The sequence below is a fragment of the Tasmannia lanceolata genome, unplaced genomic scaffold (assembly GCF_043159265.1).
Source record: "Tasmannia lanceolata isolate RefF3 unplaced genomic scaffold, GAP_Taslan_0.1 ptg000037l, whole genome shotgun sequence".
Lineage (NCBI taxonomy): Eukaryota > Viridiplantae > Streptophyta > Magnoliopsida > Canellales > Winteraceae > Tasmannia > Tasmannia lanceolata.
In genome coordinates, this window is record NW_027518714.1 from 22256175 (window position 1) to 22280331 (window position 24157).

The 24157-nt window shown below is 38.4% G+C and overlaps 1 protein-coding gene and 1 non-coding gene across 2 annotated transcripts in view; both read right to left on the bottom strand.

The window, feature by feature from the left end:
- Window positions 1-1363: 1363 nt before the first annotated feature.
- On the bottom strand, window positions 1364-1466 carry LOC143862737 (U6 spliceosomal RNA). The gene has a single exon (XR_013240455.1). It is a non-coding gene; the product is annotated as a U6 spliceosomal RNA (small nuclear RNA).
- A 5266-nt stretch (window positions 1467-6732) lies between these two features.
- LOC143860068 (uncharacterized) overlaps window positions 6733-24157 on the bottom strand; it is an 87121-nt gene continuing 69696 nt past the window's right edge. The window contains exons 14-17 of the mRNA XM_077370579.1: window positions 20076-20184; window positions 14604-14695; window positions 7184-7289; window positions 6733-7044 (exon numbers count right to left, since the gene is read on the bottom strand). Coding sequence (XP_077226694.1) covers window positions 6962-7044; window positions 7184-7289; window positions 14604-14695; window positions 20076-20184 — 390 coding nt within the window. The 3' untranslated portion in view covers window positions 6733-6961. The remainder of the gene's footprint in view (window positions 7045-7183; window positions 7290-14603; window positions 14696-20075; window positions 20185-24157) is intronic.

Here is a 24157-nt window from a genome sequence, read left to right on the forward strand (position 1 = left end):
GCCTCTTGATCCACTTCGAGGGAAGGATCGGTCCTCCTTTGTGCAAAAGACACAATTTTTAAGATGCTTTCTTTTCATTGATGAAATAGAAGATTACAATTTATTTATAAGCCATAGATCCTATTCAACTTTCCTACTTAATAAGAATCCTACCCAATTCTACTTCCTAATTAAATAATAGCTTTCTATTCTAAGAGTAGCCAATATTCTAGGAGTTATATCAAATCTCCATATCCTACTAAATATAAATAAGTACTAAAAATATTACTAGCAGCCACATTAATATTAAAAGGCAATTTAGATATTGCTAAATCCTATTTTATTCAACTCTGACTGGGACCCATCTATCTAGTCACGTATCAATGACAATGATCATAACGGTCCCAAACCGCCTCAAAGTTAGCTCTTTTATCTATATTTTTGAATGCTAAAGCCAATAGAAAATAATGATTTGTTTTTTTACTCGAATTTTAACCCGGTTTAGACCAGTTGCTGCATAGGAAAATAAAACAACTTCTTTTTTAACTAAAATAATTTTCATGTAAAAAAATGTGTAACAAAGTATTTCTCAATTAGTTATTGAAAACCATGATTTTACGAAAAAAAATTACTTGTTGAAGAATGTGTGTGTGTGTGAATTAATAGTTTAAAAATATGTCAAACTTTTGTTGGTAAAATGCCCTCTAATTAATTTTAGATCATCTTTGTTGGCAAAAATGCACTTTAATTAATTTTAAATCATCTTTGTTGGCAAAAATGCACTTTAATTAATTTTAAATCATGTCTTTTAAGAAGAAAATTTTCAAAGTTTAATTATACTCATATTCAAAATTATCGAAGTTTTCAAAAGAGTACATGCAATTTTTTTTTCTGGGAGAAAAATTATTCTTTTAGAGTTACTCAAAGGAAAATTTTGATAAAAAAAATTCATTGTCTAATATGTCCTGAGATAAGTAAGATTTATGGGCTTATTACATTTTCTTTCTAGGTAAGTTGGGATTTATTGGAAAAAGTTTCAGATATTATTCTCAAGTACTAATTAATTGTGATATGTTCTAAGTATTAGACTTATAGATAGGAATAAGGAATCCCTTAAAAATGAGCAGGTAGAAGAAGTTAATACGAGGAAAAATGAATGGGGATCTCACTATCATAGGTTGTTGTGTTGCAGACTTGCACCTAAAAAGGCAATATGGATGACAATTTAATGGTTGGAATAAAAATGCCCCGCTGGATCGATGGCTAAGATTGGATCGCAACACAAGATGTGGGCTGGAGGGAACACCCAATTTGATTTTTTGGGTACTTGGCTACTTTTTAGTGTTAGATAAGGGTGAGAAAAATCTGAGAAAATGAAATGAAAAAAAATTTGGACCATTTCTCGATTTGTGCGTGTCATCCTTGCGCAGGGGCCATGCTAATCTTCTCTGTATCGTTCCAATTTTATCGGATGTCTCCGAAGAGACATATTCAACACAAAGGCAATGAGTTATAAGCCACCAAAGTTCATGTTGAATTAGTCGATGTGGGACTATCTTCTTAACCACATGAGTGACTATAATACCCTTATATTCATGATGTCCATTTATGCAGTTAAGAGGTCATTCTTGTGATTTGGTCTCTCTCTCTCCACCCAAATATTAAAAAGGCAAGGGACCTTCCCCTCTATAAAAAATATTCAAAAAAATAAAGGAAATAGTATCTGCGCATACTTGATTTGATAATGACACTCCTCACTTTATTGAACACTTCCCAATTGGCTGTTGATAGCTCTCTCAGAATTTTTACAGCCTTTATTAGAGAGAAGTGCCAATATTTAAACAAAGGAATGCACCCATCACTTTCAAAAATAACAATAAATGTTTTTTTTTCTATTCATAAAATATATTAAAATGAAATTTAGAGAAAGGTGCAAATATCATTTTCTAACATTAGCTACTACATTCCAAACCATAGCTAGTAGATGAAAGTGCTTTCTTATTGCATTATTTTCAATCAGATAAATAGCTATTGCATTTCAAATAATTTCCGATATTAAGATTTTCTTATTAAATTAACTATTTTCAAATGATTTTTTATTGTTTTTTACTCGACTTATCTCTAGTGAATTTGTTTTGCAAAGACAAACTCTCTAAGACCCATAAATCCTTTCAATATTCATGATCCAATGTACAACTTGATGGAAAGCAAATATGCAAAGAGAAACAACAGCAAAAAAAAGGGAAAGGAGGGAATTCATAAATTTATGATGGTTATGTTTACAACTGTAAAATAATAGTAATATTTAAAGAGGAATACTAAATTGAAGGGCACATTTGCGTAAACCGAGCCTTAAGCGGCACCCCACTGGATCCATGTCACCGAATTGCATTTCTAATGGCACTGAAATGCAAAATTAAAGGAATAAGACAAAATCTGTTGAAAAGTGGCTGCTCTCTCATGCGTAGCCGTCCCACGAAATGCCTTCTATGATGGTCCCTAGCAAATCCGATATTATAATTTTGCATGTCACAATATTTTTAGGAAAATGTTCTCAGCACAACCCTGTTTTGATATTTGCACAAACCCAGCTGTCTTTTCTTCTTTAATTGGCTAGTGAGTTTTTTGGGAAACGTAAACAGCTCTTTAAATATAAAAATATAGTTGTGCTGATATCAATTCTTTATTTTATTGTCCTCTAATATTATATTTGATTATAGGGATTTGCTAGGGACCATGGCTGAAGGCATTTTGCCGATGGGCTGTTGCATGTGAGAGCAGCCATACAGGCTCAGATTTTGTCTTATTTATTTAATTCACATGATGTGGCTGCTCTCAGATGCAACAGCTCGTCCGCAAAATACTTTCTGCTATGGCCCCTAGCAAATCCCTTGATTATATTTTTCTTTCCCTTTGAATAAACCATTGATACGTGAAAGATGGGCTAACAAAATGGCCAAAATGCGAACTTTTAATGATTACTGATATTGAATACAGGAAGCTAATGGGAGATTGGTACTGCGATGTCTGCGCCTATCGGAACTTCAACTGGCGGCGGAACTGTCGTTTGGGAAAAACAACACAATCGGGAACCTGTACCTGGAGTTAATCCCCCAAACTCATGGAGGTGGGTAGAAAAACGAAACGTGAAGAGGGCTCTAAATGGGAGATTAGACGATTGGTGTTGTCTCTCCTGTAAATATCTTAATTTTAGCTGGAGAGACAGATGCCAGAGATGTCGTATGGGATTAAAGGAAGGGACTCACCCTTTAAGTGAAGAATCCAACAGTCTAGATCTCGAAACAGATTCTAATGTAGATGATCGGTGGCCCAACTTGGGGACGATCTCCATACTCCCTAGGGGAGGTACTTCGGTCCTCTCTATATCATGCAAGGAGGTGGAATCAAGACTATCTTCACTTAGAAGTTGCCTAATTGGGAAAATAAAAGATATTTGTGGGACTCTTCATGATCTATGTTTGTGGGCCAAGAGAGTCTGGAATCTCCCCCTCCTATCATGCCCATGTTTTCTATCTAAGGACGAAGTCTTATTTATCTTCGAGTCGAAAGAAGAAGCTGCAGGGATTTTGGACAAAGGCAATGAGGCGTGGGACGACCAACTCCATGCTTTCTTCCCATTGAATAAAGACTTCTCTCTAGGGTTGGAGGAATTTTAGGTCAAATTCTATGGCATTCCTCTTCATGTATGGGCCACATCAACAGTTCAAGCTTTAGGTAAATTTTTTGGTCGAGTACTAGAAGTAAAAATGGAAGGGAGCCACAACCAATGTATGACCTCCGTATCTACTAAAATTCTTGCTCCATGGTGGAACTTCCTGCCACCATCTATTCAAATTCAGATCTTCAGTCAAAACTACACAATTGGTATTGAACCTCTAGGCAATAGGGGCTCAACGACCTTGAGCAGGATTCCCACCCCATCAGGTTTTGGTCTCTTAAACCATGGTCCTCAGATCGAGAAAAAAATTTGTGTCGGCGTCGGAATGTCTGCCCGCTCCTTCACCGGAACATCTCGGCCGGGGAGCCGTTGTCGGGGCCTACCCCATCGATTTCAAATTTCAAATCTCCCTCCATGCCAGAAAGGTCTCCTACCTAGGGTACGGATTACCCCTCCATCAGTCCTATTAAGGGGAAAGGGTTAAAGTTGAAGGGATCACTGCTGAAGAGCCACTCAGGGCATGTCAACCATTTTCACTCCTGATCAAGGAAAGGACATTTTGTAGAGGTAAGGAAATACTTAGGTACTGTTAGAAAGGGGATTACCAGATCTCTTCCGGAACGTTGTAAATCTACATTTGACTGCACAGGGAAAATCCAGCCAAAAGTGGCTGTCACAGAATTTTGTAGGGGGTCTCTGCTCAGGACAAAGGAAAAGGTAAGGCCCTCCTTGGAGACAAGTCCAAAAAGAGTAGAAACACAAATATCAAAAGGTGAAAGTTTTGGTAAAGCCGCCCTACATCTTATTGTTTTCACCTCTTGTGGATGAGGTGTCCTTAAATCTGGTAGGTTAGGCCCTATTACTGGTTAAATTTTGGCCTTTAGGTTAAAGCGGGTGGGGTGTGGAGGGTCAAATACCTGTTTACAATGAAATACTGAGTATAGATACGGTTATACTTGTGCTTTTATTTTCTAGTAGAGTGAGAGAGGAAAAAGGGATACTCATGGTTGGCTCATGGCTCAAGTAAGATATGGAAATATCTTAGACTTAAGAATATCCAAAGGAAAGGAAATGTTAATATAGTCTCCTCGGGGTTGGTGATTGAGATGACAAGTGTTTTTTAATGCAAACTTATTAATATGATTAACCTTGCTGGGAAAGGAATCTAAGATCTTAATAACTGCTTCTTTGAGATTTGGCCATGGGCTCAAGAACACGAACTTTAGGGCAGTTTCATTCTATTTAATTATATAAGGGGTAAAGAAGCTAAGATTAATCGGTCTATTAGTATTCCTCAGAAAAGGCAAGTAAAAATTTTATTTGGTGTTCAGAAGAATGGATTCTTCTCCTTCCTCCTCGGATTCTCGAACTTATAAGAGATTATCGAGAGAGTTTACTGATTGTTTGAGTGGTTTCAACATCGCCGGTTCCTAATTGTTCGGAGTGGTTTCAACATCGCCGGTGGGCCCATAACCTGAAATACAACGTTGCAAAAGCCTCGGTGGAAGCTCCCACCATCCCTGAACTAGTTAAAGGAATCATCAAATGGCAATGGAAACATTTTCAGGAGGATTACAGGGTCATTGCGGAAGAATTTTTCCCATTAACAGGTACTTATAAGTAAAGGATATATGTATACCGGTTTACAAACGTCCTTTTTTCCGAGGTTGTATGGAGTATGTGAATAACTTGAGACAGCGAGAATGGGAGGTGAAGCAAACCCTTTGCATTCGCAAGATATCAAAACTGATAGCAACCGGGATGAATCCAGTAGAAGAGGTTCCTTACCCGCAATTCGCCTCAGTTTTTTCTCCAAATATATGGAATTGGAATTAGATATTGGGATCCTATTGATGGAATTAAGCAACTGTGCATGAAAACTCTGAGCCAGAGTTAGCTTTGGTGTTTCGTTTGGAAAGTTGGGAATTAGATACTAATTGGATAGAGAAAATTTAAAGATGGCAAGGAAGTAGAATGAGAATTTTTGGGTAATAGTTTATATGAATGAGATTTTATAGGGAATTTAGTCTGATTTTTTGGAAAAAGAATGTGAATTTTGGGAAGATCCGGATGGTGGTTGAAGTATAGTATACATAAATCTAGGTTCCTACTGCCAAAATGGCAATGTAAATATGTGGGTGAAATAGTAGGCGCAAATATGTAGGTTCCTACTGCCAAAATGGCAATGCAAATATGTGGGTGAAATAGTAGGTGAGCTACAAGAAAGAAGTCAATCATCCAAGAGGGTTGGATTTTTGAGAAAAATCGTTGATAGAGAATAGTAGAGGCAGTAGTAGTACTGGATAGATATCTAGATGCCCTTGGGGAAGAATTTATGTTGGTTAACCTGTAAAGTAAGATATGCTCTGTGCAAGGGGAGGATTCAATAGTTTATATCACTGGCTCTTGGTGATTCAGGGTATGCCCTGAATTGCTTTAACTGATGCTATGTAATGATACTTGGGACTCCTGGTCCCTATTGTAATTTTCATAGTATCAATGAAATATGTCATTTTTCAAAAAAATAAAAATAAACTATTGATACGAAGATCAAAATTTAAATCCATTCCACATTCATCTTCTCTTTCGATCCTTTGTCTCACGGCCTTGCTTGCCTCGTCTCAAGCTAGAAAAGATTCAGCAAGTCTGTAGGATGTCTTCCCACAAAATTCTTAGTCTCACTCACCCTGTTTGGATGGCAGGAAAAATATTTCATGAGGAAGTTTTTTAGGGAGAAATTTTGTTTCCACAATTTATAGGGAAATGATGAATTTAGGTTAATAAAATGTTCCTGAAGTAAAACTTGAACTGTGGTGATTCAAAAGTTACTTTTTTTTTTCATATGTAATCAAACAAGGGAAAAGCATGAAATTTTGGAAAAGTTTTTCTTTTCCGATTACACAAGTTCCTCCTAGTCCCTCATCCATTAAATATAGGGTTATGCAAAGAAAATCTAAACCGTTGATTTTTGCAGTCCATCCAACAGAAGGGATTTTTTATCAGCTTGAAACCAGGACAATGTGGGTTAACTCATAATGGTCTACAAGATCACTGGTAATTACACAAATGTCTCCTTATAGAACTCAAAATTTGATTGCTTGAATTGATCCCAACAGTGAATCCGCCTAATCGGACTCGATTTTCTTAAATTTTACAGTAACAATACCTTTAAAGTTACAGAAGCTTAAGATGGGACAGCTTTGTGCTTGCCTTTGATTCAAAGCTAAATATAATGATTAAATTACACACAAGCTCTCTTTGGTGGTGGGATTACATAGAGAGAAAAAAAGTATGGAGGAAAATCTAAGCAATATCAGCTGAGGAGGTGTCCATATCATTTAGACCCAACTCTTCATTTTGCTCCCAAGATCTTTCGTATTCCTCAACTGAGATGTATACAACCAAATCAGTTAAACATCATATTAGTAAAGTAGGAATAAGGTAACAAAAAACAGTATGAAAGAACCACCAACAAGAGAGCAGAGAGAAGGAAATTTAGCTCTCTAAATAAAAAAAGGGGCATACAAACGAGCTGGTGATCATCTTCAATGGAGTCAGTTATGGGGGCAACAAAAGAATTGGCCAAAGCATCATCAAGAATTAAAGTCCATGGTTCCTCCATTTTAAGAAGCTGCAGAAAATGCGGACACAAGCATTAATGGAAGAATATAATCCACAATCAGAAAAAGAACAAATAAAAATGCCATAGATCATGAATCTTGATGAATAGGTATACACATTGACACTTCTGTAAATATGAATACTGTTGTTCACTTATTAAACAGTTCCAACATTTTTGGTGTTGTTTATACACTTTATCTAATTAATGATAGGACTCGGTGAGTAACTGATTGATGTGATCAATTTTTTATTAACTAGGGCACGACAAAGGAATTTTTTATTCTCACTAGGGCCATAAATAAACTTGGATGAAAGCTCTGCCAAGACAAAACTGAGTCAGCTCGGGCGAGTAGATTTTTTTTGAAAAGTGACATATTTCATTAATATTTAGATAGCATTCAGGACCAGGAGTCCCAGCCTGCAATACAAAATATTAGGGTGAATTGGCACGGGCATACACAAGACCAAATCAAAAAGTAACCAAAATAACCAAAAATTACAGTAGAGACCAAGCATTCATTTCCTCTATTATGCAGAATGCATTCTTTACATCTTCTATAGCCATATTTTAAAACTATCCCCCGTGTCTTTTCAAGACTGTGAATAGCTAAAGTACTCCTAGACAAAACCTTTTGAAACTCCAAGCTGATTGGATCATCTGAAAACTACCAAAACTGCCTCCAGGATCTCTAGAAATCCAGATGAAAAGAGAAACTTCCAGGAAGATATAGCAAAGTTAAAATATCCAGATAGGAAAGCCTAAGCGAAAGAATGAATCTCTCAAGCTATAGCTATGGAAAAATGACAATTTCTGGATAGTGACAGGCACTTCTCAGTGCTATTAAACGATAGAAATCCTGGAAGAATATGAAAGGGAATTGACCCTAGAAGACCTATAAATCCAATTTTGAAACTCCCTGACGAGAAACGAAACTAAATACCACCAAACATGCTAGATTGAAGAATTCTTAGAGTTCTATTTCCTTTTTCCTGCACTTCTCTGTCTATTCATTTACTATTCTCTTATTCCACCTTTTTCTATCTTCTTTTTTCCTCTTTCTCCTTCAAGTTCTCTCCTTTTTTTCTTTTTTTTTCCGAGGCCGGAAGGCCTTTCATTCAGGGTTACTACCCTCGGCCCCCTTCTCATCACCTTCCATCTCAATACCAACCTTCCTTAGTTCTTTCAAATCCCTAATAGCCATTGACCGAAACAAATTTTTTGTGGCTTCCAAATCATCATCAAAACCTATTCCAAAGACATCCCCTATAGCCAGCAGCTATTCCATTTCCTCGGAGGGAATGACTTTGTTTTCTTCTGATTCCAGAAAATCTGTCAACCTTGACTCCGCCTCTTGTCTATCCAGATCCTCTCCCATCCGAGCCCGAACCTCCACACTGACTTCCCGATCCAGGGAATTCCTTGCCTCCGGAGATACATCTACTGAGGTACCCATCAGTTTCTCCAAGCGTTCAATCTCTGCCGCTCTAACCTCCTCCCAACGCTGACGACGAGCTCGCCGCTCCTCTTCCAGGGCTTCCTTAAAGAAAGAAAGTCTATAGATTCTGAAAAAGGCCTCTTTTGGGTCGGACTTCCCTGAAACCTTTAGACGGCTGTCCTTGTTGGCCAGTGCATCCTTCTTAAATTGTTTCCATCGTCTCTTCCAAATTCCCATGGAAATTTCCTTAGGCGTTGGGCATACTTCTGCTGCCATTGGTTCATCATATTGCAGGGCCCTAGGAAACTGTAACTCATCTATTTCAAATGTGACCGCCTTCCTCTTCCAAGATGAAGAACCAGAGTCGGACGACATGGCAACTGAAAAGGCTTTGAAGGGCTTATCAAAGTCTTTGAGGCGGCGGTTAAAATTTGAGGCTAGGTTAGATTTTCTTAGTTCTTCTTTTCTTCGAGAACCCAAGATATTTCTCTTAAAAAAAGAGAAAGACCTCCTTTTGTAGCTAATAAATAGTTCTCAGGATACACACCCAGCCCCTTCTGGCCGACTTTATCTTTCTGAAACGAAGAACCCTTTTTGGAGGGATTGACACAAAACCTTTTAATGTGATTATTGATATCATCCCAAAGCTTTTAAACCTCCTTTATTCTTTTTTCTCTTAAAAAAGAGATTTTTAATCTTTACCGCCTTTTCCACTGACAGAGGTTGTAGATTACGACAGTCAGAAATATCTTTTCTGGAGTCTTCTGACACGGTACCTCCCCAGGACAGACCGATTTCCCTTTCAATGATGGGGCTAAACTTTTTAGAGTTTCTGCCGGTTTCTCCAATCTCGAAGTAGAAGATAATTCAAATTCTGGGACAGAAATGTCCAACGGCTCTTTTGACTTGGAAATTACATATTTGCTCTCAAAGCCTGCCGATAAAGGCCCACTCATGGGCTGTTCAACAACCGGCGGAGGATCAACAGAGACATCAAAAGAAGGGGCCAAAGGGGCGGAATCCCCCTCTGCTAAGGGGTTATTAAAGGACATTAAAGACTGATCCACCATCTTAACTCCAACTGGGTAAACCGTAGAATCTACCAGAAGGTTAATAAAGGATGGTAAACAATTCCACAATGAAGTTAGAACCTTAACAGAAGCGAATTTCAAGCAGTGGTCATGACTACCAGACATCTGAGTTTCCAGAACTTGTCCAAAATGCTAAACAATTTCACATGAAGTCGTTTCTTTACAAGATTTCGCCGAAATTTTGGTTGAAATTTCATTTTTGGACTTTTTAACAAAATTTCCACCGAAATTTATGAAATTTCCACCAAAATCGCCGAAATTGACACCGAAATTTTAGACATTTCGGTCGAAATTAAAAAAAATAAACGAAATCATAATCATATTTTTACATGATTTTGGCCGAAATTTCGGCCCGAAACCGAAATTTAAAACCTTGCTCCACCGTGGAAAGAGACCAGGCATGAAGTGGGATGTTAAAGAAATTAAGTCTCACTGTTCTTGCACCAGTATTTAAGGTTGAAGGGAAACTAGGTATCCACCCAAAGCCTCACCTCCCCGCCGAAGAATGGAAGTAGCCTAGTTTTGGGACTCAAAGCAAAAGAGCACCATTGAGGGGCTAATGCAGAACGGTTTGCTTAAAAGCGGCAAAGCCCATTCTCTTTTTGCCCAGGACCAAACTTCTTCCAATAAAAACCTGTTTCTCAAGGAACTTATCAAACAACTGTTTAAAGACTTCTTCCTATCATTGATCAGTTCGCTTGGTATCCATGGCTTAACGGCCTCTACCTTTTTGTTAAACTTCGGCCCCGAACATTTTCTACAGATACGTCGAGTACCATAGTTGCTATAGCTGCACTTTAAACACCTCCAATCATCTACACTCTTTAGTTTGATAATGTCTGTCTTCCTCGAGTAGATCCATTTCTGAAATCAAACATTCTTGTTATCGAGTCCAGATCCTCCTGGCTCCCTACCGATCGAGGAAAAGGTCTTGAGGGCGCCACGGAGATCTCACTCTACTCTCCCCCTGGCTTATCAAAATCAGAGCCCTCCGACAACAGCTGTTAAATACTCCTGACGAATAGAGAGCTTTCTGAGCAGAGAATCAGCTTTCTACCAGATCTCGGAAAGTTGGGGCCACCCAATCGAGGTTGGAACGACAGACACTGATTATTTGTGAAGGTATCCAGGCCCAATCGGGGATTTGTATGCAGGCGATTAAAAAACTCTCGGACGGACATCTCTCCGGCGATTCAAAACCCCCGGCTTATACTTTTAAGTTTTAGTACTAGTCAATATTCTCTACGGACAGACATCTCTCCAGCTATTCTCTAATTATCATTCAAACCAGCTCGGGCGAGTAGATGATTGAATTGGGGAGTTTTTAATAGTGGTATCCGTCGTATGCAATTTGTCCAATTAATGTATTTATACATATGTACACATAATAGGGAAATGATATTCACACCCCATATTTGATAATGGCATTCCTTTCTTTAGTTTATACTTTTCCAATCAGCTGCTAGAGGCTGTTAAAATTTCCCGGATCTCAGCATCCAATCACAAAAGTGCTTCACAACTTGAGGAGTGCTGTTATCAAACTATGGGAGTACAATATCACTTGCTTTATCTAATAAGTGAATGCAAATAACATTTTCTCACAGATATATGTGAGAAAATGCATTTGCATTTACTTATTAGATAATGGCACTCCACACTTTATTAGCTTCTCTAGTTGGCTGATGACAACTCTTCGAGAATTGTAATGGCACCCAGATACTCTGTGTGTGCGCGCGCGCAATATTATACAATAGGATTTGAGAGAAACAGCAGTGATGAGAAATCACTGCTAGTGACACGGATCACCAAGAGATGAAAAGAGAAAGGTTTGTAACAACAAGAGAGAGGGTAAGCACCGAAAGGAAACTTTCTTTCCGAATAGAAATAGGTATATTTGAACAAATTTATTCCTTCAACAAACTTTCTTCATTAGAAGAATATTTTGGGATGGGATATGACAGTATTCCTTCTCGAAAGCCCTTAAGCATGAAAAGATGGTCGGAGAATTGGCATGTCTCTACTGTCATTACCAAAATTTCAGCTGGCGGAGAAAATGCAGAATCTGCATGCACACCAGAAGGAATTCGCCCTCTTTTTTTTTTTTTTTTGGTGTGGGGGGATCTCTAAATGGAAGAGCTAAAGTACCTTGCAGGCTGGGGATGCTCTTACCTGGTGGGATAATTGTCGTTGGTGCCACCAGACTAGACTCCCTCTAAATGGGTACCCCATTCTAACCCAGCTCCTCGCCTGGAGGCGGATTATGGGGTAGGTGGTCGATGGCCTGACACTGGTAAAATTTCCTCACATGAGGAAGGAGGTGTCTTGATCTTATCCATTTCAGGGTAGGGAAGTGGATGCTCGAATGGAGACCCTCAAAGCCTGTCTGATAGGGAAGAAGAAAGAACTAAATGGATCTTTAGAAGATCTTTGGATTTGGGCACAAAAGTTTTGGGATATCCCATCCCTGCAATGTCCATGCATCCTAGCGGAGGATGAGGTCCTCTTTATGTTTGAATCAAAACTACAGGCATTACAGATCCTATCCAAGGAACCCGAGGCTCTTGGGGCTAAATTGCTTTCTCTATCACCATGGAGTAAGGAATTTCTTCAAGGAGAGGAAGCTCCATGGGTCAAGTTTTATAGTATCCCTCTACATGTTTGGGCCATATCAACGGTGGAGGCCATAGGAAATTTGTTTGGTAAGGTACTGGAAACAAGGATGGAAGGTAGTCATCAACATTGTATGAGCTTTGTTTCGGCTAAAATATTAGCTCCCAGATGGAAGATCTCAAATTCCTGTGTTAAAATTAGGATCCTAGATAATCTCTACACCATTGGGGTGAATCCAGGAAAAAATAAGTGAATGTACAACCAATCTTCATTCTTCTTCATTGTCACCGGGTAAAGACCCCCTGAAGATTCAGGGCTGTTTGTCCAATGGTCTCTCGGGCCCCTTACGGAATTCAAATTTCAAAACGATCCAATCAAACCTCTCTGGCGTGCTGCCCAAGACTGGATCTGAAATAGACCTTGAAAAAGGAGCGATGGAACCTGGAATCAAGGATTTTGGTCAGACTAACCTATCTCTGGAGGAGCCAGAGTCAAATGACTATCCTGCCCTTAGGCGGACAGTCACGTGGATGGATCTGCCCTCCAAGATGAATAGAAAAGATGGTCAATATTCAAGGGTAAGGAACAATTATTCTAGCGAAAGTTTACTTAGTATTAAATCCAGGGTGTCAAGACCAAAAGAAAATTTTAATGAGAATTTTGAAGAATCATTCAGGACCTTCCCTTGGAGGGGTAAAGGACAACATCAACAGTCAGCTCCCAAAAATTATTAAATTTCTTGCCCAATCACCCGGCGTAGGTTCTGCCTGCGGATAATTCTCTAGTAGCCTCCCCCATGTTCTAGATGATGGTAGTCTTTTGGGGTGTTGCGAATCCCTCGTAACCCAGCAGAAGTAAGGCTATAGAGGCTTTTCCGTGTTGTGGAAGTTTCCTTTATTTATTATTCTTGATACTGGGGATCGGGCCATATTCCATAAGTAAGCCATCTGTTTCAACACGTCCATGCGTTCGAGTGTTTTATAGTAGCGAGAAGTTATAAGGTCCTAGGACCGGGTCGTTAGTGCTTCATTAAGTCAGTATCTCAATAAGAAGTCAGTCGCGCATAGGAGAGCTTTACTTGGTATTAATCAAAGAAGTATGGTTAACGAATCTTCTTGCGCCGGTGGTAGGAGCAGATGACTTTTCATGGAAATTCTGGTTTTGGAAAGCATCCTCAAGAGGATGAAATTGATGGTGTATAATGAAGAGAGAGCTCTCATCAATGACCCGGCTCACAAAGAGATATCGGGAGATCTTGTCCGAAAACAATGGGAATTATTCAAGCTAGAGGCTCAAGATTGCCCCTTTACCTTGTACAGTCTCTGTGGGACTGGTTCGATTGAAGAAACCCACTCGCCGCTATACGAGCATCCTTTCTCCAAACTCAAGTTGAATGAGGAAAGGGCGGAGAGGAAACTGAACTGGGAAGCCAACAAGATAGTTGGCATCCGGAAGGTGGAGGAAAGAATTGTAAGCAGAAAAAACCATAGATATCTGGATCGAATTTCGGAGGAGTTACTCATTGAAATGCCGGATTTCCAAATTCGGTACATTATAGAAGAGCTGGAGAAATGCTCGTCATAGTTTCTTTCAAGACGCCCATGGAAAAACGTAAAAATTAGGAATTGGTTTCAGTTTTTGAATCAGTAGGAGGCGAATAGGTTGAGGTGGATAGTAGTGGAAGTATTCCTTGTTGATTCACAGGTGTGTTCTTGGTTCATGGCGGTGCCGGAACTCTTGGGGTGGATTTTTGTTGGGTTTGGTACACAGAAGAAGTCAACCAATAGCATATGTAGTTAAAAGTGGATCTGTGGGTATTTTGGTTTTGTTTTTTTGGGTATAGGGTACACCCTATCCTATCATACTATGTAAAAGCACGAGAGGACTCCTGGTCCACAGTGTAATCCCCGATGTATTTTTCATGGTATGAATACAATTGTCATTTTCAAAAAAAAAAAAACAAAAACAAATTTATTGCTCATTTTACAAATTTAAGTTCATATTTTTTTGCAATTGTTATCATAACACAAATCGAAATCCATAACGCATCAGCCAATACATTACTTAAGAGTTAAGATATTGACCTATGGTTTTTATTACCCCGAAACTCGAGCAGTATTAAGTAGATGCTTCATCCCCATTTGGAGGATAGAAGTCACATAGAAGTCAATTGAAATTTAAGTGTACCTTAGTGAGCCTTGATTGAAAATCTTGCCATTTGTTTATTTTCCAGTCATCGAGACTATCACCAAAAGTAAATCCGTGTACTCTCTCAAGATCTGCAAAAAAAGAAGAAAAAGAAATGAATTATATATGTATATATATATAGCTCAGGCCTCAACCGCTTCAAGGATGTTGCCATTTTTTTTAAACCATAGAAGAAACCTTCATTAAAACAGCAAAACAAGCAAGCTTTTAAAAAGGGCAGAGATTGCCCCACAGACACGGATCCCCTAAACACTCCACCCTCAGCAAGACGACCAGCCATATTGTTGGCACGACGACGGATGTGAGAGAAAAAAAATAGAGAATGAACAGAATTCAGAAATATAATTGACAACCCTAGCAAGTCTCCAAAAGCCGAGAGAGGATTTCATCGCCAAAGTAATGACGTATGATGAATGTCCCTCTACAAACAGGCAATCCCCAAACCTCTCAGTAAACAGCCGAAGACAGGTGAGGAAAACCCATGCCTCCACTTCATTAGAGAAAGATCGTCCCAATGGTCCGAAAATTGCAAGGAGGACGTCACCTATATGGTTCCTAAAGACGCCTCCAACCCACGCTAGACCCGGATTTCCATCAACAAGGAGGACGCACCTATATGGTTCCTAAAGTTGCTCCCATCTCTCTTTCCCACCCACATTCGGATAATTTCCTTCCACTTCCGATGAAGGTCTTGACTAGAGTAGCAATGGAATTCTTTCCTCGCCACTGCCCAAGAGAAGAGACTCTTCAATTCCCCAATCAGATTTGCTGAAGTGAATTGATTGTTGTCAAAAGTCTGCCTATATTTTCTCCTTCCAAAGAACCCACACCACCGAGAATGCTGTCATCGGCCAAAGAATATGCCCTTGTCCCCAAGATAGCGACACCACCAGCCTGCCAAAAGCTCCTTGAACATTGCTCCACTGAATTACTCTAGCCCCCAATCTATCTAACAATCCACATTAAGGACATCCTTCTCACAAACTAACCTATAGAGACTCAGGTACACATGGCATAACAAAACATGTCCTACCCAAAATCTTCACTAAAACTAATCCTATACCACTTGAAGGATACTACCATGACCAAATACTATACTCAAATCAACTCAACTCAACTCAACTCAACTCAACTCAACTAAACCTTTTGTCCCAAACTACCATGACCAAATAATGCACTTAAAAAATCTGCAGAGAAGATCATCAAAGGACAACGAGTACAAGATAAGTATATAGCAGAAATCATATTTTGCTTAATGCTACCAAAACAAATAGCTGTTTCATCTTTACTGATAAAAAATAAATAAAACTTCATCATCTTTTGAACAAGGATGGCCAAATGTAACAAAATTTGTCATTGAGGGAATCTAGGTCCTACTAGGGTGCATCGTTTGATTGGAGACTGGTGGTGGCGGTGCCATATGCATGTCTTTTAAGTGTCAAAGATTGAAGTCAAGATATTTCAAAAGGTTCAAGAGTCCCTTTGAGGTGACTCATACAACACTAATAGATTGGAAACTCACTAGATAAATGTTCCATGGAGATTAGCAAACTTTCTCGAAGAGATGTTCAATATAAGCTAGTTTTTGAGAGACAGATCTTGGACTATGTCAAAGAAGATATCCTGAGATTCTTCAAGGAGTTTTATGATGATCTTGAGCTGGATAAAGAAGCACGAGCAATGTTTATAGCATTGATTCCCAACGTGAAAGGGCCAACTAATATTGCAGACTTGCGTCCAATCAGTCTTGTAGGATGCCCATATACGGTCTTGGCCAAAGTTTTGTTGAGCAGCTGAAGAAGGCCCTTCCGAAGATTATATCTAGTTCTCAGTTGGCTTTCATTCAAGAGAGAATGATCTTGGACTATTCACTGATTGCGAACAAGTTCGTGGATTACTACAACAAGATGTGAATCACGGGAGTAGTTTGTAAATTGTATATGGACAAATCATATGATAGAGTGGAATGGGGTTGCCTGGATTATCTCCTAGAGAGAGAGAGGGTTTTGACAACATATGGAGAGCTTGGATGAAGAAATGCGTATCCTTTGCATGGTTCTCGATTCTCATAGACGGATGGCCGAACGAGCTGGTAATGGGTCGAATTTCCACAAGTCAAGGATATTTGGAATTAATACCTTGCCCAAGGTGGTGGATGAGCTAGCCGGCGTAGCTGGGTGCAAGGTCGACTGCCTTCCAACATCATACTTGGACGGACGGCCTTTGAGGGCAGGGAGACCTAAGATGAGGGATTGGGACCAATAGTGGAAACAATACAGAAAAGACTGGATACACGGAAGCGAAACTTAGTCTCTTTGGGGGGAAGAATAACAATCACAAAGGCAGCGCTAGCAAATATTCCAATCTACCCGTTATCGGTGTTCAAATGCTCTATGAGCATCATCAAGAGGATTGAGCAGATTCATAGAATATTTCTTTTGTTGTGTGTGTGTGGGGGTTGGGGGGGATTGCAACTAGTAAGCTAGGAGGAGGTATGAAAACCTATAAAACCAGGGGGTCTAGGCATAAGAAAACTGAAAGGAGTGAAGAATGCACTGCTAGGTAAGTGGCTTTGGAGATTTGGTGAAGAGACCTCTCAGTTATGGGTCAAAGTCATAGAAGGCAGATATGGATCTTCCCCAGGTCAATGGGAATTTGATGACAAATTTAAACAAGGCCTCATAGTTTGGAGGGATCTTTTGAAACAGAAACAAAGAGTATACTCTGGGGAAAGAACTAGGTTTTGGTATGGCAAATGACTTGAAGATGCACCTATAAAGGACCGGTTCCTAGACTTGTTCGCAGTGGTAGAGACTAAGGAAACCCTTGTAAAAGATTGCTTTGAATGGAGAGAGGATTGAATTTTCTGGAAAGTGATTGTCAGAAGAAACTTCTTCGGCAGAGAGAGCTACCCAGGGTGGCTAGTTTCCTTAGGAGGCTACAGAACTGCTGCATCAAGAGATCGGATGAAGATGAAAGGATTTGGATCTAGGATTCTTTCGGGGTTTTCATATACAAATCATTCTACCATCAGAAAGTATCTTGTCCTATGCCCACACAAGTAGCTAGACTGCTAGAGTGTGGGACATCCAAGTGTTGCCCAGAGTCGGTGCATTTGGATGGGACTGCTTTCCTCGACGGAATATAGATAGTGGACCATCTACGCAATCGGCATATGTTGATTATTGACCATTGTGCCCTCTGTATTGAGGGAGGAAAGTCAGTGGATCACATGTTTATCCATTGCAGATTGGCCAATGAGGTGCAAAGTAGAATCTTGGATAGATTTACTTTCGCTTCGGTATTTCCAGCCTCGCTCATAGACAGCTTGGGGAGCTGCTCTGTTGTCCTCTGGAGAAAAAAAAATCCTTTGGAATGATACCTTACTAGCTACAATATGGGTTTTATGGGAGAGAAGTGCTCGAGGAGGTTTGGTGAAAAGTGCCCACTTTTTATTTTTGAAAGTGATAGCCCTCGCTATTTCTGGGGTGAGGACCATAACTCGTTTCAGGTTTGCCTCTGCTTTCGATCTTTGGAATGGGTGGAAGGAGATTTACTTCCGCTCAGAGAAGGGAATATCGATATCACAGGAATGGGTTCCGTCTGATCTAGGCCAGCTGAAGTTGAACTTCAATGGATCTAGCCCGGGGAATCTAGAGCCAGCAGGAATTGGTGGTCTGCTTCAAGATGAGTGGAGTAGCGAGATGGGCTGTATGAATCCATGTATAATGGTGTATGTATTGCATATACCATGGGAGTTAAGCAAAGGATATGTCTAGGAGATGCGCAACTCTTGATTAATTAGAGACATCGTTGCTGTTAGAAATCCTGAGCTAGCCCCCATGGGAATCATTGATTCTAATGAGGCAGAGGTTAGAGCGATTCATTAGGGTATTACACTATTGGAGAGAGACATCATGGACCCTGTTATCGTGGAAGGAGGCTCCCTTAACATCATAAGATGACTTAAAGGGTCCAATGCCTTCCCTTCGATTTGTTGCTTCGACGAGATTCAGGACCGAGTGGAAGGATACAATATTTCCTTCCATACTGTCAGGAGGTCAGCTAATAGTGACATTGATAGGCTTACTAGAGCAGGGGAATCTAAGGAGAGCTTACAGAGATGCTTGATTATCTTCCTCCTTGCGTTCCTTTGTCTTTTTCTACCTCCTTGAGAATTTTTCTATTGTTTGGTTTTGTCGCCTCTTTATTTTCCTTTTCCTTCATATATTGACCCTCGCGGTCGAGGGGTTTCCCTGTCTTTTATCAATAAAATTTCTTACCATTCATTAAAAAGCTAGTTTTTGAGTTTTTGCTTCACCATATCCTTAGATAAGCAAAGTGGCAAATTCCTCTACAAAAAGTTAGCACTTGTAAATCTATATTTTGGGACATCTAACCCAATATATTAGTCCAGTTAAATTTTTTTCATATCATTAAAAATACTATGAATTTCTTCATCATTAAAAAATACTAATATTCACAAAAAAAAGCATCAAGACAACCAAGACACTCTAACTAACAAATATTCTTAAGCAACTAAATTACTACACTAGTCATTACTAACGGCCAATACTCAATGGTGGTAATCAATGAGCATTCAAGGTTCAATATATTAGATAGTTCCATAATTCATAACAGATAATAATCATCAAGAAAAGAAAAAGCACTATTGCAGCCTAAATAGTACATAAACAGATCATTGGATCATTCTACAATAAAAATTTGAATTTTGATTAATATGTAAATACAATACCAATAGCTTGAAATTTAAAGTCTAAAAGCCAATATGAAAGGAATTGTACGAGTCATAACTTAAATGCAAATTGCAAGATAATCATCATTGAACAAACATGAGCTAAGTAACACTAATAACCTTTTCTTAATTAACTTAAAAGAACGTATGTAAAAGAACCCATCTTAAAGAAAATTTATGTTATTAAGTTTAGAATACGTCAAACTTAAAGACAAGTATATTAAAAGAAACTTATGACTTTATAATTTCACGTTAGATACCCCATTAAACGTGTTGGACACTTGGGACTCTTTGATTTTCGGGTGTCTAGAATGGGACACCTTTAAATGAAGTGTGAAGTTTCCAACACTTTTGATGAGATCATCCCGAATCCCGGCACTCCCATCTTTAAGTGTCCAAGGGTGCCGTGACGTGTCTAGAGGTGTCCAGGAATCCAAGGTATCTGACACACACTTCAGTCAGCCAAAACACTGGAGCATTCAGGTAACACTGATTGAGAAGGTAGGTAAATGAAATGGTGTTGTGTCATGTTTAGAGGTGTCCAGGAATCCAAGGTGTCTGAAACTTCAGTCAACCAAAAAACTGGAGCGCCCAGGTAACACTGATTGAGAAGGTAGGTAAATTAAATCTTTATGAGTGCACCAACAAGTGATACAATAGGAGTATTACAAAGAAAAGGTAGAAGAAAAACTTACTTTCTCTAATTTTAGTAATCAAACCTTCAATTGTTGTAACAACTCCACCTAATGTCCCACTTGCAAGCTCCAAGTCAAGCTCTGGGACCCTAACACTTGCAGTATCTGACTGAAAATACAACCATGAATCAAGTCAGGTAGTGCATGTGAATTCTCAAGATAAAAAACAATATGGAATGACTCTATCAGTGTAAAATTACTATTGCTTTCTCCGCTTTGACTCACTTTGAAATATAATCATTCGAAGAACTAACTTAAAAATAATAGAAAAAAATATTATTGAAACTGTACCCAGCAAAAGCCAATCACCACATACTTAGCTAAAGCACTATACCAGCCATTACAGTCATTATGTGAAGCTTTTACGAAATATACCCATTATTCGAAATATCAGCCGATATGATACATATTGGCCGACTAGTATCAAATATTGTTAACCCGTGTATGGAGACTAACTGAAAATTGCACCGAGATAGAGTGTGCATCAGTCGTGTCAACAATGATATGCGGCTGTATTGATCATATCATCGTAAATCAACAGAAATCGTACCAATATGGCACCTGTGTTTGGTCGAAACCACGTAATTATTCTAGGTTGTGTAATGGGATCTGAATCCAAAAATATTTCAATCTTTTAGGCAATTTCCTTGGGGAAAAAGAGTCATATCACCATTTCCTACTTCGTATAATCAAATGAGCACCAAGAAGAATATTGAAACATGAATCAATGGTTCGAAATCAGATCAAGATATTTGGGAATTTTCTACATTTGAGTTAAATGACATTTTTTGTTTGAATGGTGAGTTAAATGACACGTTCCCTCCCTTTTGTTAAGGATTACTTAAAATATCAAAAACATATTGAATGAAAATGCAAAATAACTTGAAAATAAATGAACTCAGAGTTATCTTGACCTGATCCATGTATCTACCAATTTTCATGGCATTTATGCATGATTTTTATTTTTTTTCCGTATTTATCTTCCTTCTGTTTAATATAATATCATTTCTTGACATAGATCTAAGTGTATATAGTTGACCGTTTGTATTTTTCTTTCTTTCCAGCCTGTATCTTATTTTTGTTCTTTTCCCACAAATTTTTGCATGCGTTTATTATTTTTTCAATCACAAATACAGTTGGGGCTCTCATAATTAATGCTCCATAAATTTATAATCTCTTATATCCTATTGCTAGACCAGGAACCGACATTGTTCCTATGTTGGTAATTTATAATCACTAATTTCTAATAATTATAATTAATAAAGAAAAATTAAAAAATCTATTGATATAAGATATAAGAGAGTACCTTCTTAGAAAATGTTGCTCAAAGTACACATACTTTACAATACTATATGTAGGTACAATATAGGAGAAGGATGAGAAAAAAATTAGAAAAGAAAATAGGTGTCAAAATTCACAGATCCTAATCGCATTTCATACCACTAGCATTCTAACAGGATTGGTCGGTGAGTGTAAGCCCAATGGTTCCCACCTTGGCATTCCCATCTTCTTTTGATGATTCCAATACACAAGTGATTTTATATCACTAATGTGTTTAATTGACTAAGTTGTAGATCATGATTATATTAAGACAAGATTGCTTGGATTATGGCCAAGAAGCTCTCATTGGACTGCACTAGGAAGGCCAAAGATATCGGAGATCCAAGACGCATGAAGACTTGAAGCATCGTAATTGAAGATCGAAGTCGTTTTAGAATGTAAAGATCCAATCCTAGTTTAGGTGTTTAGAGGCATAAATAAAGTAATCTCACACACCCTAAAATGTTTAAGAGATTGTCCTTGTGGTGTTCCAACACTTAGGAACCCTCATAACAATCCCAACTTGGTGTAGAGTTGGAAGCCCAAATAAATAAAGAAACAAGAATTGAAAATCTGCTGTATATAGGCTTCTCGGAACTCCGAGAGAATTCTCCGAGCTCCGAGCTCGGAACTCCGAGAAATTCCTCGGAGCTCCGAGAAATGGTCCAGTAACATTTTTCTAACTTTTGTTTGTATTCCCGGAACTCCGAGAGAAATTCTCGGAACTCCGAGAAAAATTAAAAAATCTATTGATATAAGATATAAGAGAGTACCTTCTTAGAAAATGTTGCTCAAAGTACACATACTTTACAATACTATATGTAGGTACAATATAGGAGAAGGATAAGAAAAAAATTAGAAAAGAAAATAGGTGTCAAAATTCACAGATCCTAATCGCATTTCATACCACTAGCATTCTAACAGGATTGGTCGGTGAGTATATAGAGTACGTTTCTAACCAAATGAAAGTAAGACCGTCAACTCATCTCTCCAGCTCATGTCTCTCAAATGACAAGAATGGTAAGGTAAGACCATTCATCTCTCTCTTTTCCCACTCTTCCTTAGTATTAGATGCTAAAAAAGAAACAGAATTTAACGGGTGGTGAGATTGCAAGAAAAATCGGGTTATGACTTATTTTCTAATACTTAATATGCTCTAATATTTTGTACAAAAGGATGACACCAGGATTATAAAATATAAGAGCCCCAACTGTATATATCATGTTATATTTTGCACTATCTTCTCAATCATCAACGTCGCTTCATATTTAGGGCAATGTGAGGAAAAATCATAGGTATATCAGCCTATACTTGAGACATATCAGTTGAGACACCCAAATGCTCAATATGTATTGGTCTGCCATGGGATGATACCAATAGTCATTCAGATACTTGGTTCGCTTGGCCAAGCCGAAAAATGTAGGTACAACATACATAAGGATTTTCACGCAGTTGTTTCGGAAAGTGCAAACACCCCATTTTGTTCTAGAATGCCCAGACATTAATTGAAATCTCCGAGGCATGGTTTTAAATTTCCACTGAAACCGACATGAAATGACAGAGATGTTTCCGTTTCCATCCCCACCGAAACCGAAATCAAAATGACCGAAGTGCATAAACCAAAATCGTGAGTGTAATAGTCATATACTATCTTAGTATGTATTATATAATTATATTTATACGAAGTGAATGTAAAATGTGGCGCATGCATTATTTATATGAATTACATGTGAAATTTGGCAGGTGATAAATTGTTTGACATGCGCGACAGTGCATGTCATTATGTGTTTGAGGTTTTTAGACCATTATGGATGGTTGTCATGCTTATACGATGAGTACTACGTGTGTATTTGTGCTAATTCTTTTCATCTTTAAATTCTATCATTTGCATATGTTTCATACATTTCCTTGGTTTTACAAGATTTCCACTGAAATTTCCAACCAACACCGAAATGTTTCCATTTCCGTGGGGTCTGAAACCGCAATTTAAAACCTTGCTCCGATGTTGCTTTCTAGAGATGATAGTGTTTCTAAGTTACTGAGGTGCATAAACTTTGAAAAAATCGAAGGACTTCTGAGAATTAAACTATTGAGAAGACTACCTTAAAAGCACAACCAAAGCTTTCAGGTAGAAGACCATTCCTCAAAACCAAACTTCTAGAGATAAGGTATCTCAAGATAGTTTTAAAGATTTTTATATAAAATATGTTTTGAGATTAAAATCTCGATCGAGAGTACAGACACTTGATTGGTAAGATACAATATCGATGGATGATTTTGCATCTTGATCGATATTTGGATTGTTCTTCCACAAAACCCGATATTAGAATTCGGATTTTACAAATCAAAAACAAATTTTGATCTTCTCCATTGATTTTTCAACCCAAAAACTTACTATTTGCATCCGCAATCAATTTTTGACCCTTAGATCAGTTGCTAAGCTAGTGGTTGTACGAAGTCTAGACCTACAGTTTAGCCCGACATTGCTTCTCAAGGGGTTTTGCTCAGAAATCCTCAGTCTATATAAAGTCAATGCATTCCCAAGACAAGGCAGTGATAGACTACAATACACCATATAACTCTTGGATGAAACCATGAGGCTTCACACTTTTGAAGATTTTGTTGAAGTTTCAAGGATAAGTGAAAATTTGGACGAGTTCCAAGATCCTCAAAGATAAAGCAGAGGATTGCAACCGTAGGACCCCATTAGAGGTTAGTATTTTCAGTTTACTATATTTTTTCAGATTTTGCATATTGAGGAT